General features: G+C 43.5%; 1 protein-coding gene across 4 annotated transcripts in view; it reads right to left on the bottom strand.

Annotated features, from left to right (window-relative positions):
• LOC146858422 (multidrug and toxin extrusion protein 2-like) overlaps window positions 1–15,503 on the bottom strand; it is a 541,481-nt gene that overhangs the window by 110,357 nt on the left and 415,621 nt on the right. For all 4 annotated transcript variants that reach the window (XM_085649339.1, XM_085649341.1, XM_085649340.1 and 1 more), the window contains one exon: window positions 11,120–11,217. In XM_085649339.1, coding sequence (XP_085505465.1) covers window positions 11,120–11,217 — 98 coding nt within the window. The remainder of the gene's footprint in view (window positions 1–11,119; window positions 11,218–15,503) is intronic.

Below are 15,503 nucleotides of genomic sequence, written 5' to 3'. Positions count from 1 at the left end.
TATATTGGTTTTCGTGGCCAGGATCCGGCCCGTATGCAGAGCACCCGCTGGTTGTGTGCCCCGGAATATGGATCCCTTTGCTTGGATATATTTGAATCCGTGAGCACCCGAGAGTGCGCGCCTTCACGCAGAAAAGAAGTAGCTCGCTTTGGAACGAAGCGCCGTAGGACGCAGCCGGAGGACGCCGCCCGTGCGGGAGCCTTCACCAAGGTGAGTGACACTTGCCTGATAATTAGCGCATTTCTCGAAGCGGCCATTGTTTTGAAGTTGGACGCAAACGACCCGATCTGTGTATTTACACAGCGGGAGCCTCCTCTCAAACTGGCAGGGAAGTGAGACCAGACTGATTATACAAGTGTACCAGTAATACACAGCTCAAAGTGTTTTTCGATCTGTAGACACAGGAGAATGGAAGCTCGCAAAGGCAAACGAGCTACAACGGCGGCAACATTGTTTAAAATTGTTGAAAGTACAGCAGGGGACGTTGTCAGAGAAACAATCCCATCAGTTGATCTAACGATTAAACAGCAATTTAATAAAGCTGAAAGATTATATAGGAAGGAGATAAACAAGAGTTGGGAGATACTTGCCCTTGAGAACTACATAGAAGTCAAGAGAGTACCAAGAGGGCTACGCATTTTTACAATGCCCACGCATCCGGACACTAAAATTGATCTTCTTGAGGAATGGGCAGAAAACAACGCCCAGTGCTCTGCGAACATGATGCGAATTCTAATTAAGCATGCAAAAATCGACCTAACAGAAATAACAAATCAATTAGAAGAATTGGAGACACTAATACAGGCACACACGAATTTGGAGGAAATTGCAAAATTGAGTAAAGAAATGGAATCAAGATTAGAAAATTATGAGAATGAAATTCAGGAGCGAAAAAAACGCAAATTCATTAGAGATGAGCAAGATTATCGGCATGGAAGAATCCTAACATTTGCCAAACGGTTTGAAACCTTAAAGAAAAATTACCCAGTAAATACATTGGGAGCTACAGGCAGCACAACGGCAAGTGAATCAGACCTCAGTGAAGGAGAACTAAGTACTGGGGCCACACCAGGACCAAAAACCAATTTTTTAGAGGAAATGCGCCTGATGCATGTAGATCAAACCCTAACACGAGGAAGAGGCCGCGGACGGTATCAGAAGCGCGGACGAGGAAGGGGAGAGAATGCCTCGCAAGTACCAGAAAAACCAGACGCGCAAAGCGCAAAAAGGCAATATCCACTACGAAGCCGAAAATGAATGATGTAAATCTAATCATCAATCTTTCAAAGTACATACTGACACCGGAAGAAGAATCCGCTTTAAACAAAGGATTATCTTTTTGCCCAGAGAGCCACTTTGATCACACACAAGTGAGAATAGACCTATATAAATATAGCCGCAAGCTCAAACTAGCTAAAGTCCATGCCAACCAAACCTCCAAAAAACCTACAAATGCTCATGCACAAAATAATGAGCACACATCCAATTCGGATTTAATGCTTAACATTGATCAAGCTACCGATTTAAAAACTATTTTTGACCTCCTATACGACCTAGAGGATGACGACATGACAGAAGAACAAGTTTTGGAACATCTGTCAATTGAAACGGATAAGAGAACAGACAGTGGGTTAAAGAAAAAATCTAAGTACTGTCCCATTTTACCACCTGGAAACCGCATTGACCAATTCAGTGAAGCTGTAATTGAAGAATTAAATAAAATCAAAAACACCAGGAACAACACCAACAGAGAAAATTTAAGTAAAAAAGAACGGGAAGCAATTAAACATCTGATGCAAGATAAAACCTTGACTATAAAACCTGCAGATAAAGGTGGCAACACCGTAATTCTAAACACCACGGATTACCTGGATGAAGCTTACAGGCAATTAAATGACACCACAAATTATAGCAGGATTACCACCAACCCGATGAACAAAATGATACATGAACTAGAGAATAAACTAACGGGATGGTACAAGGAAAACCTAATCAATGAAGAAGAACTTAAATTCCTGACGAATGAATTTCCGGTCACACCGACCATTTATTTTTTACCAAAAATTCATAAAACCCTGAATCATCCACTGGGTAGACCAATTGTCTCTTCATGCAAGTCACTGTATGAAAATATCTCAGAATATGTGGATCACTTTCTTGCTCCCATAGCTCAGAGTATGAGCTCCTACATCAGGGATACTGGTGACTTCTTACGGATCCTGGATGGTATTTCCTGGAACAACCAATACCTTCTAATCACTATAGACGTTGTGTCACTTTATACGTCAATACGACATGAGGTGGGGCTGCAAGCATGTACCTATTTTTTAAAACAAAGGAAAATCACTGAAATGAAACACACACAAATGTTACTTAGTATGATTGAGATATGCCTTACAAATAACATTTTTTGCTTCAACAAAGAACTCTTTAAACAAATGTGTGGAACTGCAATGGGCATTTCTTTTTCCGTGAACTACGCCAACATCACCATGGGATGGTGGGAAAAGACTGTAGCCTGGAACTCAGATAATCAAGAAGAGTTGGACAAGATCATTTTATGGGTCCGTTACATCGACGACCTGTTCCTCATCTGGAATGGCACAGATGGGGACTTCCAAACTTACTTTAACAAATTGAATAACAATGAGATCGGTCTATCCTTTACATATGAGATGAGCAGATCGAAAATTCCATTCCTTGATACTCTAATTTACATTGAAAATGACCAGATCTACTCAACACTCTACAGGAAGAAAACGGCTACCAACAGCATCCTGCACGGAACCAGTTTTCACCCCAAACCATTGTTGGACAGTATTCCCTTTGGGGAATTCATACGACTCAAGCGTAACTGCTCAAAACCAGAAGACGCGGAGGAACAAATACATGAATCCATGGAAAGACTTAAACAAAGAGGTTATACTGAGTCCATTTTAAAGCGGAACAAAAAGAGAATTGATGCCAAAACTCGAGCAGACACTCTCATGCCCAACACTAAACCAACTTTTGAAGATGAGTAACAAGTCCCAAGGTTTATCACTACTTACAGCAAAGAGAGTGGGCTTATTATGAGCAAAATCAAGAAACACTGGCATTTGATCACAAAAGATCCTGATATTGGAAAATTAGTTGGGATAAGACCGACAGTAACATACAAAAAAACGACATCTCTGAAGGACATGCTTGTCAAGAGCCACTTCGTTCAGGAAGAAAAAACCAGCTGGCTAACAGAACAACGGAATGGGTTTACCAAATGCAACTCTTGCAAGGCTTGCAAAATTGGAAAAAATGTGAGATACATCGCTGAGCCAAATGGAAATGTAATAAATATAAGAAAAAGAATAACCTGTAACACCAAATTCGTTATTTACATCATCGAGTGCACCTGCGGACACAAATACGTAGGCAGTACTATTTGCCCACTTAAAAAGCGCATTTTGGAGCACATCCGAGCAGTTAAAAATAAAGACACTACATACGCAACTGCCAAACACATGATATCATGCCAAAAGGGAGATTGGCGAGCAATGTGCTACTATGGAATCGATACCATCATGCCTAATGAACGCGGTGGCGATAGAACTAAAAAACTGCGGCAGTTGGAATCCCGCTATATCATCAGATTACAAACCAAGACACCGAAAGGGATGAACAATGATGAAGAGCTTTACGTGCACTTGGAATAACGAATTAACAACTCTGATTTCCATAGCCACCAATGACAATTTGAAATACCAGCATCTTTCCCCTCTCTTCTATCTCCCTTCCTGTTTCTTCCTTCTTTCTTCTTTTTTCCTTTTCACACACTTTAGGTATTGAAACCTTTTTGATCTGACACCAACCTGTGCCTTTTTCCACCCCCTTTCTATTTCCACTTTTTGACTACTGACCTTCCGCTGTTTGTGCAATAATGTACTATACAGAGACACTAGGCTGAACCAGTTTTTTTAAAAGTCTCTTGGAAACCTTTGCGAATTAATGAAATTACTTTGCAAAAATCATTTTTTGTACTATACAATGACTAAGTCAAAATATGATATCACGTATATCTGAGGTACTATACCATGACGTGCTGATGCTAATTCATTTTCCTGTTAACAACAGTATGAGATTTAATTTAATTTCTTTTGGTTAAAAAAGTACAACATTGTATTGACTGCACTACAACTCCCACAATGCCACATTGAGGCTAGCTGGGCGTATATATAGTGCCATAGAAGAAGGACTTACTGACCGTGAACAAGGCCGTGTAGGCTGAAACGCGTTGGTTGAGCTGTGTTACTAATAAATACGTTTTTTGGAAATATCTCCTTTCCGAGTGCCGCATCTTTGGAATGATATATTGGTTTTCGTGGCCAGGATACGGCCCGTATGCAGAGCACCCGCTGGTTGTGTGCCCCGGAATGTGGATCCCTTTGCTTGGATATATATATATATATATTGATGGGATTTTACTCACCAGGCAAGAATAAAGCTTTTCTCAAACCTCTTCCCCCTCTTGATTACTCATTGCTCAGAATAGGTTTTCTAATGGAGACAAGGTCGCAAATCTAATAGGTTGTACATGGAACACTCTTCCTCTAGGTATTAGCTCAGGAACAGAGAGAAATATCCACAGGTTCCTATAATAGAATATCTACCTGCTTTCAACAAGAGAATAGACATTCCACATGTGGGCACAGTTTTTTTGTTTTTTTTATATATCTTTTTTATTGCCATTTGTAAAATATAGCATTAGCATGTGCAATACATATCCACAACAGGAACATCATCTTTAAACTTTAAATAATTTCTTAACAATTCTCTCATTGATACATTATTTACATATCGCTGCATCAACATATGGTTCCTCTATGTCATTGAGACTACAATTATTTCCCCAATATGTTCATTGTCTCTATGCTATGTTCGGGAGATAATACATTATCGCCATGGTAAAGTGCGTGGGAGGGAGTGGCTGGATCTGTTAGCAACAATTTCTTTCACGGAGCTACGTGTATTTAGAATGCATACATGATTGCCATACACCAATTCCGGAAAAGCAAAAAACAAAATAGGAATAAGGGAACACAACAAGGGAAAAAGGAAAACAAGCAACTCAGTGCATCTTTAAACTTACTGCACAGTTAACAACTGTAAAACTACCAAGGGTCCACAGTCAATATCATTATCCAAGACAATATGATTGGCACTATTATGTGATTAGGGGCCCCCAAAGGGATAGGGAAGAAGCGGGGAGCACCCAGAGAGCCCCAAACAAACAGGGGCAGTGACCAGCAATGAACAATTCCAGGGAGACATCTCAATATTGGCCTAAGATAGGGGGGGGGTAATCCACCCTGTACTCCAGGGCTCCCGATCGCACATCAAAACTACAATAATCATCTATCAATCAGGGGTTGGGTACCTTCCCCAGTTCCTCAGAGTCAGAGGTGCTCCTCCGTGATTCTGGATCAGGCGCATAACGTGTGTCTCATACTCTCAGTATGTCCGCCCAAGGCTCTACCAAAGGTTTGCGCCTCTTTGTAATCTTGTCCAACCTGAGCAAGGCTTTCTCTTCTGCTCTGGCCCAACACGAAACATCGTTTTCCCAATCTACTACCGAAGGTCTCTGTTTTGTCTTCCACTTAAGTGCAATTCTTCTCTTAGTCAAGAGGAAGGCCAGATCTCTAAACATATGCCCCATTTTCCCAGGACCTTCTTCCACTCCTTCTCGGTTAGTTGCCTATTCAGGGTACCCTCCCATCTCTCCTGTTCTCGAGGCAGAGGCCGGTGGGTCATCTCTATTATTGCTAAGTAAAGCCATTTTACTAGGTGTCCCGCCATTCCCAATGTTAGCATGGCCTGTAAGACAGCATGAGTGACAGGTTCTGTTGCGTCTCCTCCCCACAGCTCAGCCAGCGCCCCCGTATCTTATGGTAATTCAAGAACTGTCCCTGTGGCAAGTCATGATACTCCAAGAAGTCTTCTAATGGGAGCAGCACCCCACCCCTATGACAATCCCCAACGGTCAACACTCTTGCCTCCTCCCAGCCCGCCCGCTGCTTCTGTGTCAGAGGGGGCCCCATCCCTACCTGCAGGAGTCCTGTAAGGCGAATACTCGTTGCATAAAGCGGTCTATCTTTGGATCTCGCCGTACATCTATCCCAGCACGCTACCGCCACTGATAGCAGTGTCCCCATATGCTTACTCTTCTGGTGACGGTGAAGCATTCTAGGGAGCAAGGCCTTATGTATGTTACTAGTCTGCAGCGATAGTGTGTCAAGCCCTCTCCCAGCAAGACACCTGGCCAGGCACGGGAGCTGTGCTGCCAAATAGTAAGCTTCAAAATCCGGGGCACCCAATCCTCCCCCTGTAAGCAGCAGCTGCAGAGTCTGCAGGGATACCCTGTTACGTCCACCATCCCACACCAAGTCCCTCAATAACATGTCCAGGGTTTTAAACCAACTCTTTGGGATCACCACCGGCAAATTGGTGAAGAAGTATAGCAGTCATGGGAGCACCACCATTTTAGATAGCACCACCCTAGCTATTACTGGCAATTTGAGAGATCTCCAGAATGTAATATTTGCCCGCATTGCTCTCAGGGCACTCCCAAGTTTCCCCTCAAGGAGTTCCCCCTGACAATGGTAAATCTGTATTCCCAAGTACAGGAAGGAGGTCGAAGTCCATTCCAGGTCTAATGGAAAGTTGTGCGGTCTGGCCAAGTGTGGATTCAATGGGAACACGTCATTTTTTTATTTTTATTTAGACGTAGCCCTGAGAGCACAGCAAATTCCTCCAAAATCCGTAACACTGTCTGGATCCCGTGAGCCCCATTCCGCAAATAAATCAATACGTCATCTGTGTATAAGGATATTATATGATGAGTCCCATCCAGGACCACCCGCAGCCCCTCACTCTCCTGCCTAAATCGTTCCGCTAACGGCTCCATGGCGAGAGCGAAAAGCAATTAAAAAATAAATGGTTGCAGGAGACACCCCTGGTGAGTTCCTCCAAATATAGAATATGGGGTAGAAACCACATCACCTGTGCGTACTCGTACTCCAGGATCTGCATCCAAAAGGTGAACCCATTGTGCCCAACCATCCCCCATTTGCATTTTCCCCATGACTGCCAACAAAAAGTCCCATCTCAGTGAATCAAAGGCCTTTTACAGGTCTACCGCTATTATCACCACATCAGGATAATCACTCAGGTCCTTATGAAACAGAACATGATACAACCGCCTCAAGTTATTGAATGTGGCGCGGGAGGGGATAAACCCCTTCTGGTCCACAGTGGACCAGCCGTTGCATCTGCGGCAGAAGTCTAGTGGCCAAGGCTGTACTCAAAATTTTAAAATCAATATTGAGCATAGACAGGGGCCACAATTCCGTTACCACTGCTATATCTTGTTTCGTCTTATGCAAGGGAATCACCAAAGCCTCCCTAATCGGTGGTAGTCGCTTCTCCTGCAACGCAGCTGCATACACCTGTTCTAACCTCGGGCCAATATGTCCTTAAAAGAAGAATAAAATTCAGTCGGGAGGCCGTCAGGCCCAGGCGTTTTCCCCCACGTCATCTCCTTGATGGCTGCTCCAATTTTCCCAGTCTTGACTGACAGTGCCAGCGACTCTCGAGAGTCACGGTCCAAGCTCTGCAATCCAACGTCTCCGAAATAGTCCCAAATGTCCGCACCCCGCAACGCTCCTGGTATCCCATAGAGGGTCTCGTAATACACCCGGAACGAGTCGTTTATGTCCCACGGTGAGCATAGTTCCCGTCCATCTACAGCATGAATACTAGGGATGAGGGCCCCCCTACTTTCGGGTATGATCAACCAAGCCAGGAGCCTCCCTGCTCTGCCCCCTTCTACATGTTGCCGTTCTTGGTATGTTTGGTAATCCACTGTCCGCAGCCTGTCCCATGTGGAGTTACAGAGGCTCTTCACTTCAGCCAGTCGACCCTGCACGTCAGCCCCTCCTGCAATCTTTCTTTCTAACGCCAGGATCTGAGCTTCCTGGGATTCAAGTTCCCAGACAATCTCCCATCTGGCCCCTACTAGTTGCCCCAAACATTGTCCTCCAATTACCACTTTAAAGGCATCCCATTCTATCAGGCGGGAGCTAGCGGTCCCATGATTTTCAGCAAAATAGCTAGTCATAGCTTCAGAGAAGCGTTGTGTAAAGCCCTCAGTTCCCTGTGAAATGGATCCAAAAAAGAAAATCACTTTTGCTGGAAATCAATGTCGTATTTTTCTGACATTTAATTCCAAAATGCAGCATCGGGAATAAAAGTTTAAAAATATGACAAATAAATAACTAAATAAAGTAAGACAGAGTGGTAGCAAACTGTCCAGATTGATTTTATTCATACCCAAACACATTAGCGCCAGTTTTACAGAGTTTGCCAGTGAAGCGCTATTTTTGTTGTCTTGGCTTTCTTTTCCCTGGGCTTGGAACTAGTGCACCAATCCTGGAGGTACTGCAATGTGAGGATTGAAAAACAAAATTTGTCCTGCTGCTCTGTATCTAGGGATGTTGTCTTTTTTTTACCATACTGCTTACGTTTTGTAAGGATATAAGCAATGGCCATTGAAATGGGTCCATTCAGGGCCCTGTTGTCATGTCCTTAACTTTTCAGGCAAAAGCACTCACTGATTTCTGAACAGTGAGTGTAAAAGCGTTAAGGTAACCATGTTGTTCCTGCTTACATTTCACATGGTTTGCAAAATTTTGCATTCGCTATGATTGTTTGCTTTTACCAGGATGCTCTCACTTTTTTTTGTAGGCCACATATTGCTCTTGTCCAGTGCGTAATTTAAATTGAGCCGCATCCAGGTGTTTATAGCTGGCAACACTTGGGTTGCAGTTGAAGGCAGACTGAGTTTTTCTCAGTGGGTGGGGCAGTATGGTGTTCAGTGGGGGAGAGGATGTGGCACTATGGCCAGAGCTGCTGAATTTGGAACTAGGGAACCAGGTTCAGCCTTAATAACCAGTCCGCCAGCCCACTCTCCTGAGAGAGCACTATCTCATGCTAGACCTTAGAAGGCTTCGCAAGACATTAGAAGCCCCGGTGTCGTAGCACCAGCAGGTGGACCCTAGCATGACAAGTGTAGGTTAACCTTCAAGGTTTGTCCACCACTATTTATACTGAAGTTCACCTCCAGTCTTGCGGGCAGGCCTATGAAGCAGTACACCCTAGAACAGTGACCCTGTCACTGAGATCACAGGACCCTTGAGAAGGGCCAGCTCTAGGGCGGTGCAACCGGTGTGACCGCACCAGGTGCTCACTTTAGGTGGAGGCATCATTTTTGCAAGTATATTATGGTTTTAAAAGCGCATGCTGCCTCCTTCCTGGCCTCCAGAAATTTTCGGTAACAATAAAAATGTCATGATGACTGGTGATTAATGTTCTTCCTAGAGAGAGATCGGAATTTTGTCTAATGGAAGATTTGACTCATGGAAAGGTAGCTCAGAGGGTTAATGTACCTGCTGCAAAGAACATGTACCATGCAGATCACAAAGTACACATAATGTAAATAGGCCAGTGGGCTACTGCTTTTGTCAGAGAGATCCTTTTGTTACTTGCAGTTTATAAGTTAAAATCCTAACATAGAACAGTGAGCTATTAACTGTCATCTACTCCGCAGCAACACAAGTCACATTTTTTATTAACTTTTGATACGTTTGAGCTACAAACGATTTATTAGTTTCAATGGTCAGATCATGCTGCAGAACTTGCATTATGAGGCAAATATGGCAGAGCGATTATTATTTAGAAAACATTTGCAAACTAGGATATTTAGCCATTCATGTTTGAACTGCTGTTTTGGAAAAGGGACAAGTGCTGATGACAGAAACTCCATGGCTCGGAGACAAATGGCTTGTGCTTCCACATTTTATCGTATTTGGGGACATTCTGTGATTAGAAGCATATCCCACTTTGTGAACACATTTTACTAAAGTTAATAACTCATTATAACCTTAAATAATCATGTGTATCTATTGGTTGATAAAATTCGGCAGTGAAACCAAACAAATACAAAAAATTGGGATGTTTGCACATTCTGCCCACGCCTCTGGCTCTGCCCACTGAGTCAATCCATGGGTTATTCTCGCCCTCTGATTCTCCGCCCATAGTTCCCCTACTTTTTTCCCCCTCTTCGATCACTGATATATCGTGTTGCTGGATAGTGGGAACACCACACCAGTAAAAAGTACCATACCTATGAAATTATAAATTCCAATAAACTGTTGACTAGCAGGTAGCCCACTGTACAACCTGATTAATGAGTCATTATCACACTGTTGTTAACAGGCACATTTTGTAAATATAGGACCTACATTTACAAACGTTACTAAGGATTCTGTATGGTCCCGTTATTTGCCAACTGTGTCCACTGGCGGACTCGAAGCGGAGGAGACCCATGCGGTAAGTCGTGAGGGGGTGACACCATGAGTTACCCGCACCGGGTGACAGCAACCCTAGTGACGCCACTGCAGGGAAGCAAATAAAAGAAAGGAGTGGAGACAGTGCGCACTGCGCACAGGCACCTCCTCGTCCTAAAAGGTTAGGTTGCTCTGCGCACTCCGGTCCTGTTGGTGTCACCCCATGTGAGGGTGTCACCCGGTGCGGTCCGCACCCCCGCACCTCCATAGTGACGCCGCTGCCATTTACATAGGTCACACCACAAGCTGAACTGCTTCCTGAACCTTCAATATAAGGCTTTAAAGCCACACAGTTTAGCATTGACCCTTGTATAGACCTCAGAGGAATAAAACAATACGCTTGCCTACTAGGATTGAGTCTTGACAGGATTGAAGCCTGCCTGCAGGATGCAAATCATCAAGGCTCCTTAAAAGACAGAAATGACGCCTTGGTCACCAGTTCACTTAACGAAAAAGTCATTCAATTCCCTGTTGCAGCAAAATTAGCCTATTTTCGAAACCATTAGTTCAAATTAATGTATACATCGACGTGAATTTACTAGGAAATTATTAGATATTGCAGCCTTTCAGTTAAGGTCTTGTAGTAAGTAAAGAGTAGAGAAGCACCTTTAAAAATGTTTCTTAGCCAAATAGACTGCGATGCTTTTTCTGGTTAAAATCATATAAAATAAAGAAGCACTTACATGACACCATAATCCAGCACAAACATAAAGGCATAATGCAGTACGGCGTTAATGATATTTGAGGCAACGCCCGTGAAGATTTGAGGAACAGTAATTCCCTAAAAGAGAAAAGACAATTAAATATGTTAACATATTAAATGTATGAAAATATGTGGTTAGAGAGAAGAAACGCTTTTCAGAAATAAAGCTAATTCTACCAGAGAATGTGCTGTTTGTGTTTCCTCACCATTCAATAGCTGTTGAGAAAGAAATTCTTCCAGGAAATTCTAAGAGGAATTAGAACTTCTGTAAAGTGGAACATCTTGTTACCACCTAACTTTAAATCGTGCATACCATACTAAAGACACTCGGCCAAATTCACCAAGGTTTTTACATTAGTCAGACTTTGCATGTATAAAATGTATTAATACATTCTGAAACTATCAATATAAAACCGACTCGTAATCCACAGAGTGAGTTTCGATTTCCTTGTTCTCAGTTATATATGCTTAAATTCACCTTCACTGGGCCCAGGTAAGATGACTGATGTAATTAGGAGAACTGCCTATAGCCGTCAGGAGTGTCCGAAACCTCTGAGTTACTCTGGACAGAAACATTTCCCTGGCACTTCACAGAGAATCAATATTGTAATGCTTCCTCCACCTGTTAAGGATCCTAAGAAGGATTTCCCTCATTTTGGATTCCAACAACTAGTGCAACCAACCACTTTACTTGTTGTCCACGCCAACAGATTTTATCTGGAAGCCTCTAATTTCCTGCTCCACAGGCTTAATGCTAGAAATGGGATAATTAGCTGACGGGGGTGAGAGCCCCACCAAAGGAGCAAACACAATCCTTCTCAGAGTGAACCACAAAAGTCACTAAATAAACCTGTGCTTAACCCTCTGGTAGTATGGCACCAAAGCAGAGAGGTGTAACTTAGGGGCAATGTGTAAAGTATTTATGCAACACGCAGACAAAAATAAAGTGAGAACATAACACAAGAAAAAATATTTTACAAAAATAGAGCATGATCAAATACATAAAATGCACCAACATAGCAGCACTCCAATCAGGAGAAACACAATTATTAAAGTTTCAAGTAATAAAAGAATCAAAAAACCAACTGGCTCAACTTGCAGTCATCTGGTCACCCCTGGAAGTTTGTTATTCCCCTGAAGCTCAAACAGGGTAACTGGCCTTTGGAGTCCCTTCTGGGAATCCTTGGTTCAAGGCAAACATGCCCAGTCTTCCTTTTTTGAGCCGGCAGGGCAGTCTTTCTGAATCTTCCAAAGGTCCAGTACAGTTCTGATGAGAGGTTATGAAGTTGTCATTCTTATACCCAGTGTCAGCCTGTGGTGGGGGATGAACCTTTGTCTAACCTTTCCCCTTACCTGGATTAGGATGCAATCTGTCTGCAGTGTAAAACAGCAGGCTGGCCAAGTAGTTAGCAGCATTTGTCAGTGGCAGGGAAGGCAGACCTTAGAAGTCAGGAAGGGGTGAAGGGGGAGATATAGCGCCGAGGATACCCTTTCAAGCTCAGGAAGGGCTGAATTCAACCCCCAGGACATCCTGCTCAGGAGAGAAACACCCTGTTCACCACCCAAGGCCCCTTTTCCCTATGTCTGGAAGGAATACACATCACACTCATAGTACAGTCATGTGAACCCTGGACACAGGCAGGAAGGCACATTTGGGTTGAGCAGAAAAATGGTTATTTTTTAAAAGTTACCAGAATATCAACGTCAGAAGACCGTCTCCATACATATTGTGTCCCAAATCTATACCTAATGGGTTTGATATTTTCAAACTAATATTTAGGATACAATAGTCAGGCAATATTTCCATAACTGATATTCAGTATGTACATCCAAACATGAGTTTGACCTTGCACCTCCTTGAAGGTCCCCCTTCAAAATTTGACAACTCCAATACCAATATCAACCTAAGCACTTTGAATGACTATCGACGAGTGGTTATCTTAGTCAATTCTGCAACAGACAAACACAATCTGCACCCTTATTATACTCAAATACTTGCCACTCCACAAGGGACTAAAAGCCTCTAGAAATGTGTTGACCATTACTCGATACGTCTGTGTGAGTCCTACCAGTGCGTCACAACATCATCCACTTAAATGACATACCCACACTGATGCCCACATCAATAGGTGATTCATAGCACTTAATCTATTAGCAACAGACCGTGCATTTCACCAAGGAGACCCCGTAAAGTGTGAACGTAGTTGACTGGTCATCCAGTAACATAGAGCCAAAAAGTGCGAAATCACAAATGACATGAAACTATATTAAATGCTGTGCCCCATGCCCTGAATAAGTTCAAAATTAAACTGAATATCATGACTATTGAGACAATTTTTGGTCCATATACCTCTCGGAGCTACCACCGTCATCACTTTCACCAGGGCGACAGAATGACTCCTACTTGTGGACTAGTGGGGCATAATATCCTGGATTCAGAATTTCTGCATTGATTCCTGCATATATTTCTCCAATGTGATGCTGTATTTTTACCTGGACTATGCAGAGTATCTGTGTTCTCAAGATAATTGCAATACGATAGCAGGATTAAACAGGCACGCGTAATGACGCTCCAATTTGAAATTATAAGTCTTAAACTTTTTCTTTATCTTCTTTTGAACCATAATTTTGGAAGTGGTCATGGATCATTTTCTGATCACCTAAGGTATTTTTGAGCTGCAAGGCTTCAATACAGACCACCAAGAATAATCAACAGTAAGTGTAACAGTAATGTGACCCTAAATACCCAGTTTAGAAAAACTGAAGTAAATATGAACATAAAGAGCGACTGCGGTAAACAGGTGCAGATTTGCAAGTCAAAGCGCCTTGAGACCTTCATGGGTGAGTAGTTTGTGCTTTATAAGATTAATGATAGATTGAACGATTGATTGAAAGCCAATTTACAAGCATTCTCAGTATTTTGTCTGTAAAGCTGTGCGAGTCACAGGTTTCCAGGTGTACTACTGGGTTCGTGATGTGACATTGTTTATTCATATGTTGTTATTCCCACAATGCAGAAATGTGCGCAAATTAAAGGTCAGCAAGTCTGGAAGCCAGAGCTTAGATGCACTTGACATTTTTTTCCTTTTTAGGTATTATATTCAGAATACAACCACAGATATACAGCTGTCACATTGCTGGCAGCAAAGTTGTTTACTCCATCACACTTGTTCATAGACTATTAAACATAACATTGCAAACATCTGGAATCTCTTATTACACTAAGGAAAATCTCATTTCAAAATGATCTCACAAGAGCCACCAAACCTTTGTTTAGTGCAGCCTCTTGCATAGTTTCCTCCGCCTTGGTGCAACAGTCTTTACCCAGAGATCTTTTTGCTACTAACGGTGCCAAGGACATGGCCATTATGTCCAAGGCCCGCTATTAAATCCCTCTGCTGCAAAAAGCAGAGGGATTTCCTTTTTTTTCTTCAGCCTCGGAAGCTGGGGCAGAGTTTCACCAGCTGCTTGAGGCATTTTTTCTTCTCTGTGTAGTGACAATCGCTGCGTATGGTGCCCTGACATCACCACTCTGACAGTGAAAGTGAAATTAGCCTATCTGCTCATTTCACTTTCACTGCCTACGTGCTCCTGGGGCTCAGGGCTGGACTGGGAACCACAACCAGCCCTGGCAAAGTGCTCGACCGCCACCCCCCCCCAGGGGAAGGGGGTGCCGCCGAGCTCTTTGCCAGGGCCAGTTTTCGGCTGATTTTGTTACAGGGCCGATCTTGCAGCTATGCCGCAAAAATGGCCCTGTAACAAAAAAGGCCCACAGGGGCCCAAAACTGGCCACCACCCATGCGGCGCACCGGGGGATTGCCCGGTGCCTACTACGGCCAGTCCGGCCCTGCTAGGGCTATTTCAGCCCCGAGCACAGAGGAGCATGAGAGAGGTACCCTCCCCTAGTATATCCCTGCTTGGGGATTGCTGCAGGAGGGTGATCCCCAAGCAGTGATCCACCACTAAACACCAGGGAGTGGGGAGCGGCCCCTTGGGCAAGGGCCTTTGCTCCCGCCATAATTATTTAGCCTTATTTAGTCTTTCTGCCCTCCAGGGCAGAAAACACACTAGACACCAGTGATTTTATTTCCTAGCATGCTTATATCCCCAACCCGCAAATCAAAAGTGACAGTCTTTCTAACCCCCCCCCCCCTCCCCCTGGGAGCAGATGGGGGTTCCTGCTCCTGTTCTGCCCCCCCGGGGAAGGCAGAAAGCCAACTAGACACCAGTGATTTCATTTTTAATATAAAAGAGGGATGGGACCTGCCCACAATCTGCAAGGCCATGCCGCCACACACAATTATAAAAACAGAAGCCTTTTTGCCCCCCGGGGGGCAGGTGAGGGTACTAGCCCCTGATCAGCC

This window comes from Triturus cristatus, chromosome 3_2, assembly GCF_964204655.1.
Source record: "Triturus cristatus chromosome 3_2, aTriCri1.1, whole genome shotgun sequence".
Classification (NCBI taxonomy): domain Eukaryota; kingdom Metazoa; phylum Chordata; class Amphibia; order Caudata; family Salamandridae; genus Triturus; species Triturus cristatus.
The sequence above is the reverse complement of the archived record's forward strand: the minus strand, read 5'-3'. Positions and strand labels throughout refer to the sequence as shown.